A 20,786-nucleotide genomic window follows, 5' to 3' on the forward strand; every position below is an offset into this window, starting at 1 on the left:
GAGAACAAGGACATATACAATGCTAAAGATGGGATGTTATTAAACAGGCATACATATATTTAGCAATGTTTTAGCAAAGCCAAGTTATGTTTTTGATACAAACCATTTAAATGTCATTTATAATTTTCTTTTCAATTTATTTTTCACATCGGAGAAAACGTCCATTTCATTTTTAATCCAATATACCGAGTAACCTGAAGTGCCAGGAATGAAGTCATGTAGTTCCCCAAGGTATTTCTTCATCTCACTAGAAGAGACATAACCTACAAAGTGAAAATGTATATTTATAAACACCACAGAAACTACAGCACACGGGCCAGTCTTTTTTATTGGACTTTCTGGAGTGTGGAATGAATATCCACAAAATTAAAAACACTGTTGATATGGGGTGGGGGAGAATCACAGACACAGTATCACAAACACAGAAATGTACTTTATTACTATTTTCAGTGAGATTACATCAAATATTATATAATGTATTGCAGAGAAGAGCACTTTGTTGGGAAATACATGCAGCTCATGAAACTCTGCCATCATTTCCCCAGGGAAAGCAAGCACAGAGCTGCAAAGGTTATTAAATCATTAATAGTATGCACACAAGTTAAAGAAAGTCTTTTTCACTGGTGCAAATTGGAGAGAAAGAACCTTTATACTGGGAGTGATGTCCTTGGACAATCCTTCTCTCTACCCCATTGGGTGCACACTAAATGGTTCCTATGCATTAATGTAGTCTTGTTTGAAGAGTACTACGTTAATGCAAGCTAGGAACCTTTTAGTTTGCATCTGCAGCGTTCACACGCGAGTGCTACAGTGCAGCACTGGTATGCACTGCTATTCATACCCCCATAGGCCAAACTGTTGGGCAATGTAGACATAGGCTTAGTATAGTGTGGGAATGAACTTGTCTACTAGGATAGAAATTCATTTCTGTGCAGAAAAGACAGGACCAAGCCTATGTATCACTTTAGTCCTGCTTAAGCCTTCAAAATAGAATTTAAGTTGCCCATAGGGTTGGCCCTCTGCACAGGGGTGAATTTCACAGTAGGTGAATTATACTGAAAATTATTAATACATAAAAAATATTGTAATAGAACCCCATACTGCACTTACCAGATTCGGGAACCTCTCGTAATGATCAACTAAGAAAAGGGGCAGCCATAACTCATCCTCTAGAAGTATACCTAGATAATATGAACTTTTTCTTATCACCAGCGTCTAGTGACACACACCCTAAAGTGCTCATGAAACTAGATGGAGTATCGGAAGCACAGGTGAGCTCCCAAAGGGTCAAAAAAATGGCAAATACAGCACCTATTTTTAGGAGGGGAAAAGGTGGATCCAGGGAGTTACCAGGGGTCGGCAACCTTTGGGAAGTGGTGTGCCAAGTCTTCATTAATTTAAGGTTTCGCATGCCAGTAAAAGGTTTCGCGTGCCATCCAGGCCGGCAGCGGACTGAGCGGGGCCGGCGGCCGGGACCCTGGCTGGCAGCAGCATGCCACTAAAAATCAGCCCACGTGCCACCTTTGGCACGCATGCCACAGGTTGCCGACCTCTGTACTGGACAGTCATTTTAACTTTGATGCAACATCTGATAAACTGCTAGAAATGTTAATACAGCATCACTTTTGATACTTGCAAACACCTAGAGAAATTAAAGTGATAAATAGGGGACAACCTGGATTCATCAAAAACAAATATCAAATCAATTTCAGTGAAAACTATACCCTTTGTTGAACCCAACTGTTAGAAAGTTCACATGGTGAGAAGGACATCTCACTAGGAATAGATGCAGAATTGCATGAATATTGATTGTATAGAATTTGCACAGAAAAGACACACTGCTTGATTTTCTGTCTGCATTATAAAGAAATCAAGCATGAACAGGGCATAGAATAGGCCAATCTTCATCAGGATCACCCATAACATTGTTTGCATTTGTTCCATTTGGCAGAAAGTTCACTTATATTAATCTTTACCTGTCACCATGTTGTTCACTGGATAATCCTGAAGTGGACAGTATGCAAGTTTCCCTCCCACTGGTGTTTTTGATACTCTTTTTTCTTTACTGCTGTAGAGAAAAAAAGTGTTATTTTTGCTTCTTTCGTTTACTTTTTAAAGCTTGCTTTCAGGAATGGCTGTGTTACTGGATTCGGCTATTCGTGAGAATTTCAAATTTTCCCTTCCCTGTCAATCTATAGTCAAGGCTAAGGGCCTAAATTCCACAGCAAGAACTCCTCATTTCTGAAGAAGTCCAATGTGGCAAGATGGAAATTCTGCAGCAACCTCTGCTAAATTCACAAATGAAGGTTTTTATTGAATTAAATATGGAAATAAATAATACAATGGGTACAGAATCCATTGTCTTATTTATTTTGATATCACGTTCATTTTATTTCAGTCTGGCCTTCCATCTTCAATTTTCATTGCACTGCAGATTTTTGTATTGAACATATAACCACAGTGCAGAAGTTGACAGGAGAGGAAGTTGAAGGTTTTGGCAAGTAGGCAGGGCACAGTTGGGAACAAGTGGAATACAGTTTGGGATCCTGGGATAAATACATTAGTTGGATGTTTCTGTTAAAATGATCAACAGCAAAATAATTATGGTTGAGATTTACACTGTAATCATTAGGATTCAGAGTTATCGATCAATTGATATGTTATACCAGGTGTGGCCAAACTGCGGCTGGCAAGCCACATACGGCTCTTTGACAGCTAAAGCGCGGCTTGCGAAGCCCCCCATGCCTCCTCATTCTCCACCTACCAGACTGGGAGGGGGACCTCAGGGCTTCTACTTTGCGGCGGGGTGGTGGGGCTAGGGGCTTCAGCCCCACAGGAGGTGTCTGCCGCGGCTCAGGGCTTCAGCCCGGCTCTTGCTGAAGCCCTGAGCACCGGCAGGCACCTCCCACAGGGCTGAAACCCCGAGCCCCACCACTCTGCCACAGGGCAGAAGCCCCAAACAGGTGCACCCGGCTCTCGAACTTCTGAAGATTATTGTATGCGGCTCGGAAGAGCAGTAAGTTCGGCCATTATACGCTCATGTGCCTAAACATCAGGACCTAAGCAATCCTAACATGGAAATAAAGAAAATACCTTCCATCCAGGTCTTTTTTGCCCTTTATTCTTTGCTCATCCTCTTTTATGCTAGTGTTTATGTCAACTGGTGTTAATTCATCAAGCTGTGGATGTCAACATACATTTTGATTAAAATTGTGCATACAGCCCCTTCTGACTTGATAAGGAAGTAAAGGAAAGTTCCTCTGATAACTATCATTTTCAATTTTCTGACACTCCATGATAGGCACTATCAAATGCAAATTTTACAAGAGGGCAATATGCCCCAGTGTGTACGTGCACACATGCATGCACACACACACACACACACACACAAAACAAACTTTTAAAATCACACAAACACCAAAATTGAAGTGGGAACAAAACAGTCTAACCTTGCCCTGCAGAGTGGACTGGGGTTCACCTCAAGGGGGAAATAATCACACAGCTGTGTGATTCCTTTACTGTAACTGCCATCTACAGCCCTTGATTCACACCAAGCAGTAGAAGGGGTATATACAATAGGCCAAAGGCAGTAGTAGACATCTTGATTATCACAATTCAGTCAAAAAAAAACCCCAAAAACATTTGATCCACTGTTTGACTTGAAGCCCTGGGATGAAATCCTGCCTCCACTGAAGTCAGGCAAAGTTTTGCCATTGATTTCAATGGGACAGGATTTCACCCCTGATGTGCATTTAGTACAACCTTACCTGTTCCATCAGGGAATCATTCATCTGCTCCCATATAAAACTACCAAGTTTTCTTCTAATTTCTGTAGTGAATAAAAATAAATTAATGTCAAAAGTATTACACAGTGGTATCTCTCCAGCAAAAAAATCAGTCAGCTAGCAGAAATGATCTTTAACCAAGTGTGAAACAAAACTGTAATGACCACTAATTGGTACCTAGGTCAGGATCTCTAGCAGTGGTTACACAGACTCCTTTGTCCCCGCACAGTAAACAGCAAAACAGGCCTCCCACTCCTGGCTAGACATGCAGAGACTCTGCCCCATGCCAATGCAATCTGTCCCCTCCTTTGGATCAGTCCACCCTGTCTGTGCTCTCTGAGGCTGGTGTGCGGTATGAGCTCAAAATAATGGGTCCTGTCGCATGGGCTCAGCTGTTCTGTCAGGTCCAGGCTGAGCACTTATAAGAGTCCCCTTTTACAAGCAGCTGGCTCCCCTCCGAACAGCTCCCTTTCTCCCATAGCTCAGGGTTCCTGCTCTCTGCTTCTTCCTGTTTCCTGTCTGAATCTTCCCAGGTTGGTCCCTCATCTGCTCATTCACTCAAACCCTCCAGGGGGTCTCTCTTTTTTTTCTTTTTCATGGCAAAGCAGACTTGATTGGCTAGTCCATAGCCATCACCAACTATAATTCCTAAATACCTAGGGATTTATATTCTCCCCTTAATTGATTAGATAACTTCTACATATGGAGGCATCCTTTCTTATTGCCATAAGGCTTGATATCGAGTCTGAAAAAACGACTGCCGCTGCTGGGTGCACACTCCAGATCCAGTTTAACACTAGCATTATCGCCACTAGTTCAGCTGTCATGACAGCTGCACAATTGGATATTCTTTTAGACATATTAATTCCTAATTTTGATACACAATATGCCGTCCCTATTCTTCCTGTTTTTAATCTTTTGGACTCCCAAGGGTCAGAGTTAATTCTGTGTCCTTGTTTTGGAGTGGCACTCTGCTCTGCCTGCCAGGTTTGTGAAGAGTAGCAGGGAGGAGAGAAAAAGGGGGGGTTGGAATGGCATTCCCCCCCAACCAATCAGGTTTGTGGAGAGTAGCAGGCGGGGGGCGGGGAGAGAGAGGAGAGAGAAATGGGGAGAAAGGAAGGGAAGAGCTTTTTGCCCAGCCCCACATCAACTGTCAAGATACCGGAAACGGCAGGATCCCAAACTCATAGGTGACTCCAATCCACTCATCTGCTAGGAAACAAACGGCCAAACATATTAGCAAAGCAATACCTGTGTAACGGCACATGCCCTGACTGGGGGCAGCTCATGGAGCAGCAGCATTTGCTCCTCTATGGGCATGATCTCACTCACACTGTCAACCTAGACCTGCACCTAGTAGAGGGGTAAGCACCACGAGCAGCAGTAGATTCAGATCTACCTGCACTGCAGAACTGTGAATGCCTCCAGTCCTGGGACACTCCCTATGCCCCTTCTCCCCCAGTACACCCAGACTGAGGTCACTGTAATTTGACCACGTATGTTCAACATCACCAACAGTCTCGGTTTTAAAACAATGAGTAAACTGTATGCTAAATGCTCTATATTTTTCCTAACCTTCTTGTACACAGGCAGGGGGAAGGATGAAGTGACCCAAAGCCACTGTCTGTTTCATTTCAGAGCTGGCACTTGCATTTGCAGAGAGATAACAAGAATGAAAAATTGTAGCTTTACCCTCTATATAATCTAAGCTCTGGTGTATTCTAGAAGAAAAAAAAACAGAAAAAGCTTTTATAAAAAAGAAATGTGAAAAAAACAAATCATAATTATTTGAATGATCAATTTAACCCTAGAGTGTACCAAGGCTGGACACAGTGACTAATGAGTTTAAAGGGATTGTAAACTCTTTAGTGCAGAGACTGTCTTTTTGTTCTGTTTGTGTACGGTGCCTAGCACAATGGGATCCTAGTCTGCAACTGGGGTTGCTATGCACTATGATAAGTCAAATAATAAATAAGAATAAGAATACTGTCATGCAATTGACCTACTTTAAATTGTTTCAATTGTTGTAAATATTAATATTTCAAAAGTTAATATAAAGCTTTCACAAAAAATAGACAGCGGGGTGGCCAACCTGAGTCTGCGAAGGAACCAATGTACATTGCCAAAGAGCCACGGTAATACATCAGCAGCCCCCCATTAGGCCCGCTCCCAATGCCTCCCACCCACCAGCAGCCCCACCGATCAGCGCCTTCCCCTCTCTCCCCACACCTCCCGATCACCTGTTTTGTGGCATGCAGGAGGCTCTGGGGGGAGGAGCGAGGGCCCGGCAGGCTCAGGGGAGGGTGTGGGAAGGGGTGGAGTGGGGGCAGGGCCTGTGGCAGAGCCAGGGGTTGAGCAATGAGCCCCCCCCAGGCACATTGGAAAGTTGGCGCCTGTAGCTCCAGCCCGGGAGTCGGTGCCTATACAAGGAGCCGCATATTAACTTCTGAAGAGCCGCATGTGACTCTGGAGCCACAGGTTGGCCACCCCGATATAGAGCATGTTTTACATCCAAAATCATTAATTAAATATATAGTGCATGGAAACTGATATTACAGATACATTTTTATTTTGAAACAAACATTATATGAAAAGCATTTTCTCTTTCACTATCTGTCAAGTCCTGACTTCAGGGTTGTGCATTTTTCCTGACAGTTGATGCAAGCGGAACTATATATAACTATGCCAGACAGGTAATAATTGGCATAGTTCTGTCAGAGGGTTACAGTGTTATCAGCTGTTGTGGGGAAAACAAATCCTTAGCTCATAACTTGACTGGTAAATGCCTGCAAAGGTGTAGGGATAGTTATGAAACGACAGAATTAAAGTTAGCTTGAGTTTGGTAAAGAAAATAATATATTTTCTTTATGGTGTGTGGCTAGTAACGAAAAGGCCCCAATCAGCAAGGAAAAAAAAGGCCACATCAGCCTCACCAACCCACTGAAGCAAGGAGGCAGAGCCCATAGATCAGGTAAATATGTATTTTATATACTAAATGGCATGGCTGTGCAAACAGTTAAAGAAATGGTTCAAGCCCTTTGAATAGAAGTGAATATCTTTACATTGTTTCAAAGCCACAAAGTATTGACGAAAACCTGCACTTAATGTTTGGTGACCTGTGGGCCAGCACCATGCTCCAAAGCCTTCTGTGGCAGTAGTAGTATCATCATAGTACACAATGGGGTGTTACTTCAGAACTGAAGCCAGTGATGTCATAAAAACTAAGCAGAAAAGGGAAAGTTTTTAGGTAATAACATGTTGAATTCCCGTTATCCTGATTAATAGGAGAAGGTGGTGCATATGGCTAAAGTTAACAGAACATTGACAATTCCCTGTGTGTGTCATCTGTAAAATGTATTTAGCTGACATTTAATCTATACCAGAGGTCCACAGCTCGCCCGCATGCGGACCAATTAGCACACAGCTGTGGCCCAGCTGTGTGCTAAAATAAATTCAAAATGTGCTGCTCTGGTCTGGCAAGGGGTGGGCTGGCTGAGGGGGAGACAGTGTCCAGCAGCCTGCAGGAGCACTCCTGCCAGCAGGGGGCAGGCGATTGCTGCAGGGGGGCAGGGTGTAGGAGTGGGGGGTCTCTGGGCAGGTTTGTGGGGGGTGGGTAGAGCACACTGGGAACTAGGGGTTTGCAGGGGTGCTGCAACACCCCCAGGTTTTAGATGGGGCTCAGCTCCTGGCCCCATACCTCGGGATCCTGGCTGCCGGCCCACACCGGTTGCTCTGCTCCTGGCCAGGGGTCCCGAATGCCTAGTCCCACTTGGCAGGGTCCCTGGGTCCAGGTTGCAGGGTCCAGTTGCTGGCCGCACATGGTGGGTCCACGGGTCCAGCTGCCGTGCCCAGGGTTGCGCTCCTAGCCCCGCTCTGTGGAAGGGTCTCTGGGTGGGGGGCGCTGGGCATAGGGGACTGTAGGGAGTTTTTGGACGGGTGGCACTGTGGTTCTCAACCTGCAGGCCATAATGATAAATAGGTTGAGAACCACTGATCTATACAAATATTCACTTCATGATTGAGGATCTTTTACAGTCTTTTCTTCATTTTAAGCTTTGCAGCTCTCCTTTAAAAAAAACCCACTGTCAAGCCCTCTTTTGTTTTTTGTATTTCCTTTCCTTTCCTTTGTTTGTAATAACTTAGCAGACTGAAAGTAAAATTTCTTTCCCTAGCGATTTGGCTGTTTTCCATTTGGAAAGTATTGATTTTTTTTCTCCCACCTTGCTTATAAAGACTGAATTTTCTATGTCTCTTGTTTTGATTACGTTCTTATACCTCAGTGAAGAAGTCAGCAACACTCTGGGATTTGAGGTTGTCAGCTAACTGCTACAAAACCAGCTGGGAGAGCATAACAGCAGAAAACATTTCATTTAACTGTAGAATTAACGCTGGTTTGGAAAACTAAACTACTTTCCTTTTTTGCATTTAAGTTTTTATTAACAAAGGCCAGGTCTACACACACATTTTGTATCAGCATAACTATTTTGATTAGGGGAGTGATATATATTTTTAAACCAAAATAGCAATACAAGTACAACCCCTACTATGAATGCAGTTATACTGATATATAGGTGCCTTCTACTGGTATAGCTTTTCCCCCTTACCTTACAGGAATAAGCTATGCAGTATAAGCACCTTTAAGTTGTGTCACTTTAGCTGTACTAGTTAAAGCTGTACAACTTTTGCATATAGGGAAGGCCAAAGTGGTTTGCTATGAGACTTACATATCTTGTCCAAGACATCTTACCTACAGTTTATTGTGGTTGTGATTTTCAGAAATGCTCAGCATTAGCCTAACACTGCCCCCTTTTAAGTAATTCAATGGGAATAGAGTTGGGCACTTTTAAAAATTCCATCTGTGTTTTTAACTTACTGCCATTAAATATTGAGATGGTTATTTAACACAATCATTAATGTTAATAATGTTTGTATTGCATTATGTTTTGTATATAATTAATTGCGCAGCTGAAAAACTCAAAAGGTTAGATGTATACAATATATAATATATACACTCAGAGCTCTAACAGAGGCAGGATGCACAATATTTCCAAAACTATGGTAAGGGAATTCTCATAATCCATAACAAAAACAGGAAAAGGAAGGAGAATTTTGTTAGCTGAAGGCACTTTTAGAGAAGCAGGGGAGGGGTGATTAGGGTCAGGGCATATCCACAAACACTCCACAGATGAGAACACAGCCAAACAGCTACAAGAGTCAAACCTACAAAGTGTACCTCTGTGTATCAGGGTGTGAAGCATCACTGCTGAACAGGTAATCAGCACCATGATGAGTTGAAATCACTCCTCCTTCAGCCACTGCAAAAAAAAGAGCGCATATGGCACTCTTGGTTTAGGATTATTACCCCCAGTATATTCAGAACACCTTTATATTTGTGGAGGTCAATGTCTCCAGTCCTAAGGAACAAAATATGAACTTCTGCTTTTTACCTGACAGTTCAAATCTAAAAATCTATGACTAGGGGTGAAGGCCAAAGGGATTGTTATTATCATCTAGTCTGACCTCCTACATAACGCAGGCCAGAGTACTTCACCCAATAATTCCTGCATCAATCCTACTCAGCCTAATGCAACCCTACTACAATTTATCTTCTCTATTGTTCGGCCATTTGAAATGTTTAGAAAATCTCCAAAATGCAATATTTTGAGTTCTCAAACTATTTAAAAAATGTATTTGGAGACCTTCAAGGCCTAAGGACCAAGGCATATTTTCCTAACCCATCACTTTCTTATTCTGTGGCACATAAAAGAGTTCATTCAGTACTTGGGAATTTATACACATTGTAACTGCCCTGATCAATCATTCTCCCTTGACAACAATCTTGCATTCATTCCCTATTCTACTTCCCCAATGGCTCACACTGGAACTCACAAGAGTAAAAGAGCCCCTGCCAAGTGAAGTTTACAATAAGGCTGTTTCTGGTGTACTTGGAGAGCAGGAGTTTGGTTCACAGTCTGAATGAGCCCTCCTCAGGGCAGAAATGGAAGGCACAAGGAAAGGTGACTTGCAGACACATTTCCCCCTCCCTATTTTAGAGCTGGCCAGCAACCTGCTCTAACTTTGGGCTTGTCCACACAAACACTTAGATCCAGGGCTTTGGAGCTGTGCTCTGGCTCTGCTCCAGCTCCAGGCAAAAACCTGCAGTTCCACTGCTCCGGAGCTGCTCTGCGCTCCAGCTCCGGGCTCCGCTCCAAAGCCCTGCTTTGATCACAGCAAGCACTAGCCTGCCACACACAAAGTGTCCATGTGGACTCCGCTGCTGTGCACTAAAAGTTCCATATTGCACTTTGACCTACCCCACTTTGAAACAAGAGATTAAAATCTATGAATTAAGGCCAGAAGGGACCATTGTTTGCTCTCTTGTATAACACAGGCCACAGAACTTCCCGAAAATAATTCCTAGTTCACTCTTGTCAAGGCTGCTTCCCCACTTTGAACTTTAGGGTACAAATGTGCGGGCCTGCATGAAGACTTCTAAGCTTAACTACCAGCTTAGATCTGGTCCGCTGCCACCATTCCCAAAGCTAATTCCCTTCCCTGGGAAGCCTTGAGAAACCTTTCACCAATTCCCTGGTGAATACAGATCCAAACCCCTTGGATCTTAAGACAAGGAGAAATTAACCACCCCCCTCCTTTCTCCCACCAACTCCTGGTGAATACAGATCCAACCCCCTTGGATCTAAAAACAAGGAAAAATCAATCAGGTTCTTAAAAAGAAGGTTTTTAATTAAATAAAAAGGTAAAAATCATCTCTGTAAAATCAGTATGGAAAATAACTTTACAGGGTAATCAAACTTAAAGAGCTCAGAGGACCTCCCTCTAGCCTCAGGTTCAAAGTATAGCAAACAGAGATAAACACTCTAGTAAAAGGTACATTTACAAGTTGAGAAAACAAAGTAAAACTAAGACGCCTTGCCTGGCTTTTTACTTACAAGTTTGAAATATGAGAGACTTGTTTAGAAAGATGGGGAGAACCTGGATTGCTGTCTGGTCCCTCTCAGTCCCAAGAGCGAACAACTTCCCAAACAAAGAGCACAAACAAAAACCTTTCTCCCCCCCCCCAAGATTTGAAAGTATCTTGTCCCCTTATTGGTCCTTTGGGTCAGGTGTCAGCCAGGTTACCCGAGCTTCTTAACCCTTTACAGGTAAAAGGATTTTGGAGTCTCTGGCCAGGAGGGATTTTATAGCACTGTACCCAGGAGAGCTGTTACCCTTCCCTTTATAGTTATGACAACTCTTTTACAAAAACATCCAATTTTGATTTAAAAGTTGCCAGGTACGAAGAATTCACCATGATCCTTGGCACATTGTTCCAATGGTTAATTACCCTCACTGTTAAGAACATATGTCTTATTTCCAGTCTGAATTTGCCCAGCTTCAACTTCAGGCCACTAAATCGCATTATAACTGTCAAGGCTGATTCCCCACTCTGGCACTTCGAGTGCAGAAGGTGGGGGCCCACAAGGATTCTAAAAATTAATACTGGCCACTCCAGGCTTGTATTAAACTCCCAAGGTCACAGATTTTCTCTGACCTTGGATGGGTAGATTCTGCCACCACCCAAGTGCAAAAACCCCTTTGAAAACCCAGGAAGAACTTGGGAATTCCTCCCTGTAGGGTACCCTCAAGCCCTTTCACTCCCCTGGGGAAGAGTTGAGAAAGAAAACAAAGGAAATCAGCTGTTGCCACCAGCTAATTAAACAACATTTGCACAAACCTCTTAGGATACAAAAATCCAATCCTGTTCTTAAAAAAGGTAAATTTTATTAAACAAAAAGAAAGAAAATACATCTGAAAACTTAGGCTATTGCTAGATTTAAAAGAGCAAATACAATAATTAAGCATCAAGAATGGTTTTCTTGAGGTGCAGCTTAAAGGTTACAAGCAAAACAAAAGCATTTGGGGTTAGCACAGAATTCATAAGCCATAAAGAAATAAACAGGGATAAACCTAATCACATCTTCCTAGACATTTCCTGATCTACTTACATATCTGGGGTTTCAAATGAGTAGTTTCTAGGTATGATCTGATGACCCCCCGCCCCCTGCCCTTCATTTATCACAATAACTTTCTCAGCTAGATTAAATATTTAATAAACCAATCTTTTCAATATTTGTTCCCCATGGAGGTACTTAGACTGTAATCAAGTTATGCCTTAGCCGTCTTTGTTAAGCTACATTGATTGAGCTCCTTGAGTCTATCACTATAAGCCATGTATTCCAATCCTTTAATCGTTCTCTTGGCTCTTCTCTGAACCCTCTTCGATTTATCAATATCCTTCTTGAACTGTGGAATCCAGAACTGGACACAGTATTTCAGCAGTGATTTCACAGTGCCAAGTAAGAGGTAAAATAACCTCTGTACTACTGCAAATTCCCCAATTGATACATCCAAGGACTGCATTAGCCTTTTGGCCACAGCATCACACTGGAAATTCATGTTCAGCTGATTATCATTATCCATCACAACCTCCCAATCTTTTTCACAGTCACTTCTTCCCAAGATAGAATCCCCCATTCTGTAAGTAGGGCCTCCATTCTTTGTTCCTAGAGGTGTATGTGCCAAATATTGCAATCCCATGCAGTATTTTTGGGGACCATTGTATTCAATTTATGAATTGTTTATGTATGATTGTGTTCTAGTCCATGGGGAAGGGTTACCACAGCTCATCCAGAAACTAAAAACAGTGGAAGGTGATTACCCTGGGAATTGTAAACAACTCCAGAGAAGCATCACCCCCAGGGGTATTTGCAAATACTGCTTCAAACTGTGTTTTCCAGAGATTTAAACAAAGAAGGCTTTTGGTATAAAAACCTGATCCAGCAAATGGACAGGACCTTCTGGCCCGGGAAGCGGGGGCCACCCTTGTGGGCTGGAAAGACTTTGGCCTACTAGGGCCCCATAAGACTGATGGGTGATAAGCTTTTAGCATGTACATTTATTATTTTATATGTTTTTTCTGTAATGCTTTTACCTTAAGAATAAAGATGCTTGCTTAGAAAGAGCTGTATGTTAATTGTAAATGCTGGCAATACACTCACTGTTCATCGCCCTCTGAGAGAAACCAACAAACAGATGCTGGCTGTTAGGCAGACTGACTTGCTGGGGATGTCACAGTGTAAGGCAGCTGTGCAGCTTTAAAATCCCAATCAGAAAGGAGTGGGACAAGGGTCTCTAGCCAGAGACAGGTAATGACTAGAGACCTGTCTGGTCACTCCTGGAATGGACTATGGGGATAGGGGGGAATACAGGCACAGTTACCCTGAAACTGTGACAGTATACATTTACATGGAGCTGTATTAAAATGCATATTGTTTGCCTGTGCCCAGCTTACCAAGTGATCCAGATTGCTCTTTATCAGTGACCTGTCCTCTTCCTTATTCACCACTCCCTCACGTTGTTTCATTTGCAAACTTTATCAATGAGGATTTTGTGTTTTCTTCCTGGTCATTGATAAAAATGTTAAATAGCGTAGGGCCAAGAACAGATCCCCGCAGAACCCCACTAGAAACACACCCACTCAATGATGATTTCCTGTTTACCATTATATTTTGAGACCTATCATTTAGCTAGTTTTTAATCCAGTTAATCTGTGCCATGTTAATTTTATATCATTATAGTTTTTTAAATCAAATGTCATGTGTTACCAGGTTAAATGCTTTACTGAAGTCTAAGTATATACATCAAAACCTTTTCCAACTAACCTTGTAATCTCATTAAAAATCAACTTAGTTTGATAGGTTCTATTTTTCATAAACATATGTTGATTGGTATTAATTATGTTATTCTCTTTTAATTCTTTATTAAGTGAAGCCTGTATCAGTCGCTCCATTATATTGTCCGGGATCAATGTCAGATTGATAGACCTATAATTATCCCCAAGTCATCCCATTTACCCTTTTAAAATTGGTATATATAAGCTTCCAGTCTTCTGGAACTTAAGTCTTTCAAGACTTATTGAAAATCAACATTAACAGTCCTGTGAGCTCCTCATCCAGCTCTGTTAAGTCTTGGATGCAAGTTAACTGGACCTGCTAATTTTAAAATGTCTAACCTTAGCTGTTATTCAACATCCTCCTCCAATACTAATGGAATGGAAAAAGAGCTATCATATGATATGACATCATCTGTTTTTTCCCCAGATAAAGAACCAATATTTGTTGAACGCTTCTGCCTTTTCTGCATCATTATTGATAATCAGGGCCGGCTTTAGGGCGATTCAGCTGATTCGGCTGAATTGGGCCCCGCACTGAGGGCCCTGCGCCGCAGCTCTCCACCCCGCCCCCAGCTCACTTCCCCCTCCTCCCCTCCCCGAATGCTCCGCCCCTTGCTCCTCCCCCTCCCCTGCTTCCCGCGAATCAGAGATTCGCGGGAAGTCTGAAAAGAAGCAGGGGCGGACAGGCAGCACCAGATAAGCTGGGGTGGCGGGGGGCGCGAGAAGAGCTCCGGGGAGGTGCGGCCCAGTCCGGCCACAGTTCCGGCCGAGCGCGCTGGCCCCAGCGGCTCTGGCCCGGCTCGGCTCCAGCCTGGCCCCTGCGGCGCGGTGCGGCTCGGGTCCGGCCCAGCCCCCGCAGCGTGGCGTGGCGCGGCTCGGGTCCGGCCCGGCCCCCGCGGCGCGGCTCGGGTCCAGCCCGGCCCCAGTGGCGCGGCCCCCGCGGCACGGCCCCCGCGGCGCGGTGCGGCTCGGGTCCAGCCCGGCCCAGCCCCTGCGGCGCGGCGTGGCTCCAGCCCCCGGCCCGGCCCCCACGGCTCGGCTCCAGCCGCCGAGCGGCTCCGGGCCGGACCCAAGCCCAGCGACCCCGGCTGGAGCGCGGCTCGATTACTGGGGCGGGGCTTGCCGCAAGCCCTGCTCCCAGGAATCGGGCCCCACTCTTGCTAAAGCCGGCCCTGTTCATAATTATACTATTTCCATCTACTATTGGACTAGTACCATTGTTTGGAGTCTTTTTGTTCCCAGTACACTTAAAAAACTTTCTTAATGACATTAACTGTCGGTCATAGAGTTCATATGGTGTCCCTTTGCTTCCCTTATCAATTTTCTACAATTCCTAGCTTCTGATTTATAATTATTACTGTCAACTTCCCCTTTCTTCCATTTGTTATATTTTATTTTTTTATAGTTGTCTTCACTTCCCCTCTAAACCAGGTCTCTTTTTTAACCAACTTGGCATTCTTCCTTGATTGTGGCCTTTTGGGCATCTAATAAAGTGTTCTTAAACAATTCCCAATTATTATTCATATTTTTCTGATTAAATTCTTCCTCACACTTGATTTGGCTCATAACTGTTTTCAGCTTGTGAAATCGGCCCTTTTAAAAGCACCAAGTGTGTGTGTGTGTATTAGTGGTCTAGACTTTATTCTGTTTTCACATTATAAATGTGATCAAGTTATGATCATGTGTACCTAAGCACCCATTAATTTTTAGTTCTGCGATCTGGTCCACTTTATCTGTCAAGACAAGGTCTAATACAGAACTCTCCTGTGTTGGATGCAACACCTTGAGTTAGAATATTGCTATCTATAATATTTAGAAATGCCAAAGATGTTTTAGTACTGGCAGCATGTCATGTCTAGACTGGAAATAAGGTGTAAATTTTTAACAGTGAGAGTAATTAACCACTAGGACAATTTACCAAAGGCTGTGGTAGATGTTTTTCTAAGAGAGGTGGCTCAAAGAATTATTTTGGGGAGGTTCTCTGGCCTCTGTTACACAGTAAGTTACAGTATATGATGACAATGGTCCCTTCTGGCCTTGGAGTCTATGAAGGTGTCAGTTAGACTGAAGTGACCCATGATCACAGTTGATTTTCCTACTCATTGTAGCAGGCTGTGCCAGGAGCCGATCAGCCTGGTCCCCAATGAGCTCTGATGGTCTCAAAGCACTACCGTATAGAAGTTCTGGGGTGCAGAAACTGGGGGCACAGGGACATGCAGCCGCTAGTGAGCACTATCACCAGCTGGCCCTGTGCTAAGTATGAGACACCCTCACACAGGCTGTGACAGTGCCCACAGTGCCATGCCTGCAGCTGGGAACAGCCCTTGTGAAGCAGCTCCAGGGGTGATGCTCCCCATCCACTGCCCCTTGCAGGGCATGGGCTGTCTGCTGGGACCCCTCGCCAGGGGCCGGCCTCAGCGTCCCTTTACCCCACCTGAGCCATGCGGAGGGAGCGGGTTGCCCTGGGGAAGGAGGGCGGCTCCCCCTGGGGCAGACCAGGCAGGGTCATTGTGCGGCGCCGCAGCAGCCTGGTGGGTGACCCCAGCCAGACACTCATTGCTGCCCACTCAGCCCTGGCAACGGCCAGAGCCCAGCCGGGGGAGGGGGGCTGCTCTAGCAGCAGGCACCTGCCCCGCACCCCAGCTCCGAGACCCAGTCACCCCAGAGCGCTTCCACCCGCACAGCCCCCGAGAGCAGGGTGCGTCACTGACTTCCCACCCCGGTCTGCGCCCCCCTCAGCAGGGCGTGTTACTGACTCCCCGCAGGCCTGCACCCCATCAGCAGGGTGTGCTGCTGCCCCCTCTCCAGCTGGGCCACTCAAGAACGTGTGCCACTGCCTCCACCCACCTCACGCCCCCCTCAGCGGGGTGTGTCCAGGGCCGTCCCGACCCATACACAAAGTACACAGCTGCATAGGGCATCAAGAAAGCTGCTGTGAGGCTCCAGCCCCTGCCCCGCCTCTTCCCCAAGGCCCCGCCCCTACTCCATCCCTTCCCCAAGGCCCCCGCCCCTGACCCGCCCCCGCTCCCGAGGACTGCAGCAGGGCCGGGCCTGCACGCACCGGCGGCGGGAAGTGCAGGGACCCGGCCCGCCCCAGCCGCGCCGCCGGTGAGTGCTAGGGGGCGGTTCCCCCCCTCGGGGGGCTCCGTAGGGCTCCAGAATAACTGGCCGCTCGGGCCCCCCCTCACCCCACAAATCGCGGAGCTCCCGGCTGACGCTCTGCGAGAACCAGGCGCTGCGGCCCCGGAACATCCCGACACCAGAGCCCAGGCAGCGCCTCAGCGCGAGCTCCCGGCCCTCGGCTTGGCGGGCAGCGCGGGGACAGCGTGGAGGACGGGCCTGGAGCACTGCCCCGCCCACCGCCTGTCTCCGGGCTGTATGGTGGGGTCCTGGAGCACTGCCCCGCCCACCGCTGTCTCCGGTCTGTAGGGGGCGAGGCCTGGCGCACTGCCCCGCCCATCGCCTGTCTCCGGGCTGTAGGGGGAGGGGCCTGGACAATTGCCCCGCCCACCGCCTCTCCTGGGGCAGCGGAGAGTCAATAATGCGCCTTGGTCACAGCGCCCTTAAACAGATACCCTCACTCCTCTTGTCATATTCATTGTGTTTCTCTTTTGCAAACTTCTCTGTTTATTAACTGCAATACGTTATAGTCAAGAGATCAGTCGAACAAAGACAACAAACAACTTGGCTTTCAGGCAAAGTTATACAGCAAGAGCCTGTATGTATAAACTCAACTGGGAAAATGTAAATTACAAGTTTATTTAGGAATGCCCCGCTGGCGGAAACTCACAAGTCCAGCCAGGCCAGACTCAGTTCAGAAAAGAGAATACTAGTACACAGCTTTCAGATGAGTTGCAGTAAGTGCTAAATATTTTTAACATTAACAAAAAAGTGAATATAAACTCTAGATTCTAATAGGATGCAAAAAAGCAGTGTGTAAGGATGTGTCTGCGAAACCAGCATCCCCATCATCGTTATGACTTTAATGAGCAACAACAATTAACCAGGAAAAAAAGCTGTCAGTAATATAAGTTTTCAACTTTAAATCTGAAAAACAATATAATACAAGTGTCCAGCACTTATAGTAAGGACTGGATTCTTCTCTCCCACTGGTGTAAATCAGAGAACAATCAGGCCCTGAGTATTTTCCATTCCTAAAGATGTGTCCCTGTATCAAACCAAGTATTCATGGCAGAATTTTAGGGGCCCACTTTAACTTCCTCTAGCAATTTTAGGGGTGAGAATTATTTCTTTGTCATTAAGATTTAATAAAACTGCTACCCTAAAGCACTGCTCTATATGTAAGGACTTCTTGAATATTAATGACTACAAGATTGTAATGTGTTGACAGGTGGCACTAGTTAGATCAAAGACTTCTGCTCCTTCATAGATCTCTGGAATCTGGACATTTTCACTTCTCACATGTTCTCCGATATTTCCACACTTCTTTAGAGGGCTCTACAATTCTGAGTTGTCAGTGCCATGATCTGCACCCACTGAGCTCTGTGGGAGTTTTGCTATGGACTTTAATGAGAATAGGGTCAGGCCTCAAGTGAACTTGTTTCTTTTCTATAACATCTTTCTCATTGCCCTGTACTTTAGTCATGCCATGGTTTGACTGCCTCTGTGCTCCTCACTCGTCCCTTATGATTGTTTCCATTGGAAAAAAGATGTCTTTTTACATTCGTTTAAAAAACTGGCTCATGCCAATGGACTTCAGTGACCTCTTAGCTGTTCAAACTTCAGTACGGTTCTTGGTCTCCATTTGCTATTTTTTGTATTCAGCAATAGCCTATGTGCAGCTGTCAGAAATTCACTGCTGTTCTTTGCATTAGGTTCTGCTCCTGCCCCCTTCTAATTGTATTATTTTAAAACAAATCTATCTGTATAGGTTGCTGTGCAGAGTTCTATACTGGTTTGTGGTGGACAAGAGGAGAGTGAATGCAGTGCCCTAACAAGGGTGAGGCGAGTGAGGCACTTGCCTCGGGCACACAAAGCCGGGGCGTGGGCGGGGGGCACAGAAAGCGGTGGAGAGGGGGAAAAAAGCTGCTGGCATGGAGATATTTATAACCGGGGTGATCTCCCCCCCCAGCCCCACCTGCGGCCCCCCCGCGCCTCCCCCGAGTGCCCCCCGACCCCTACTTGCTTCCCCCACCCCTTCTTCCCAGCCCCGGAGCAGAGCAGCTCCATGCTACCTCCCTGCAGCAACTACTGCCACAGGGTCCTAGTGCCCCACCATCTTGACTGCAAGGGCAGACTGACTGTGAGCCTGCCCTTCCCCCTCAGACTCTTTCATTTTCCAATGGGACCCTCCACCAGCACAGCCCCTCCCCCCCGCCCACAGTCACGGCTCCTGCCCCATGCTGGGCAAGGAGGCAGCCCCATCCCTCACCCCCAGTGAAGCTACAGTCAGGGGCAACAGCAGGGGAGGAGGCGCACGCAGCACCCCCCGGCACCCACCACGGGGGAGGCGAGGGAGATTTCTGGACCTGAGAGAGGCCCTAGGAGCACATGCAGTGACAATGGTGGGGATGAGTGTGCTGCTGGGGGGGGGCAGGAAAGGGGGGCTCCTCCCCCAGAGTTTGCTGCTGCCGGCAGGGAAAGGGCTGGGGGAGTCCTCCGCTTTGGCCCCTGTCCCGGAGCAGCCTGCCTGCACCCCAAACTCATCCCCTGCCCTGCCCCACCCCAGAGCCCACACCCCCAGCCAGAGCCCTCACCCCCCCTGCACCCCAACCCTCTGCCCAAGCCTTGAGCCCCTCCAGCATCCCAAACACCTTATCCCCAGTCCCAGCCAGAGCCCTCACCCCCACACCCCAACCCTCTGCCCCAGCCCTGAGCCCCTCTCACACCCCAAACCTCCCATTCCCAGCCCCAGCCAGAGCCCTCACCCCCCACACTCCTACTCTCACCCTGAGCCCCTCCCATACCCCAAACCTCCCATTCCCAGCCCCAGCCAGAGCCCTCACCCCCCACACTCCTACTCTCACCCTGAGCCCCTCCCACACTCCAAACCCCTCATCTGCAGCCACAACCCACTGCCCTCACCCCTGCACCCCATCCCTCTGCACCCCTCCCATCCCCAAACTCCCTCCCAGAGCCTGCACCCCAATCTCCTGCCCCAGCCTAGGGCCTGCACCCCAGACCTCCTCCCTCACCCAAACTCCCTCCCAGAGCCTTAGGCGGGGGAGGGGGCGGAGTTTGGGTGGGGGCGGGTTCTGGACACCACTAAAATTTCTACAAACCTGCCACCCCGATCCTGCCCTGCAAACCTGAACGCCCAGCATTCTCAGGACACATGCTGATCCCTAGTGGCCACTGCTGATATCCAGCACCTCCCTCCTCTCTCAACCTGTGAGTCCCTCTCTGGATTGGAACTGGACTGGAACCAAAGACCATCTTGGAAGCAACATTACCAGCCCAAGCAGTCAAAAATCATGAGTTAGACCTCCCAAAATCACAGGCTTTACCACTGCCGCTTCATTCATTCTTTGGCGGCAATTTGGCGGCAGGCCCTTCCCTCCGAGAGGGACTGAGGGACTTGCCGCCGAAGAGCCAGCCCTGGGGGAAGGCGCAATTTTATATTCTTGCCTCGGGCGCAAAAATACCTAGTTACAGCTCTGACTGAATAGAATAAAATTTGGTTTAAAAGAGCAACTTTTACACTCAAGGAGTCCCAATGCACATTTCTCTCCCAGCCTTAGCCATTTGAGCCTGTTTTATTTAGAGGGGAAATGTTTACCCTTTCCTTGCCTAAGAGGATCTTCTTAACCCTTAGAACAAGTGAAGAACAGTATACTCATCCTCAGCTCCTTCTCCCCAATACCCCAACTCCATTGCCCTCAGGCAACCCCTTGGAGACAGCTCAGCCCAAATACCACCCTTCCCTGCAGCTGGCTCTATTACTCTCTCGGATCTGGCTCCCTGCTGGTTTCCTACCCAGTCCTGCCTGGACTTGATCAACTCACCTTCCACACTTTCAAGATCCCAGCCCAATGGATCCTGTCCCAGCCAGTGGAACTGGTCAAGTGGGGAGTATTTGCCAGGACTCAGGAACGTTTTCCATCAACAAAATAGAGTGAGACTGAATCAGGACTCACTCATGACAGAAGTCCCAATCTCCCACCAATCCACTACCAGAAACCCTCCCCATTCCCCAGACTATTGCCCCTAAACCTGGAAAACCCTATGAAACCAACAGAGGCAAGTGCTACAAACAGCATTTGTGATGCTGGGTGTGTTGGAAGGGACACACCCTGCTATATTCAACA

The 20,786-nt window shown here is 46.6% G+C and overlaps 1 protein-coding gene across 1 annotated transcript; it reads right to left on the minus strand.

Moving 5' to 3' along the window:
• TERB2 (telomere repeat binding bouquet formation protein 2) lies at positions 1 to 16,770 on the minus strand. The gene is made up of 7 exons (XM_065412827.1): positions 16,707 to 16,770; positions 9,019 to 9,100; positions 5,361 to 5,506; positions 3,768 to 3,829; positions 3,094 to 3,179; positions 1,977 to 2,068; positions 1 to 263 (listed from the first exon to the last, which is right to left on the minus strand). Exons 1-7 carry the CDS (start codon positions 16,768 to 16,770, stop codon positions 118 to 120), a joined length of 678 nt encoding a protein of 225 aa, XP_065268899.1. The 3' UTR covers positions 1 to 117.
• Positions 16,771 to 20,786: the final 4,016 nt, after the last annotated feature.

This window comes from Emys orbicularis, chromosome 10, assembly GCF_028017835.1.
Source record: "Emys orbicularis isolate rEmyOrb1 chromosome 10, rEmyOrb1.hap1, whole genome shotgun sequence".
NCBI classification, from domain to species: Eukaryota; Metazoa; Chordata; order Testudines; family Emydidae; genus Emys; species Emys orbicularis.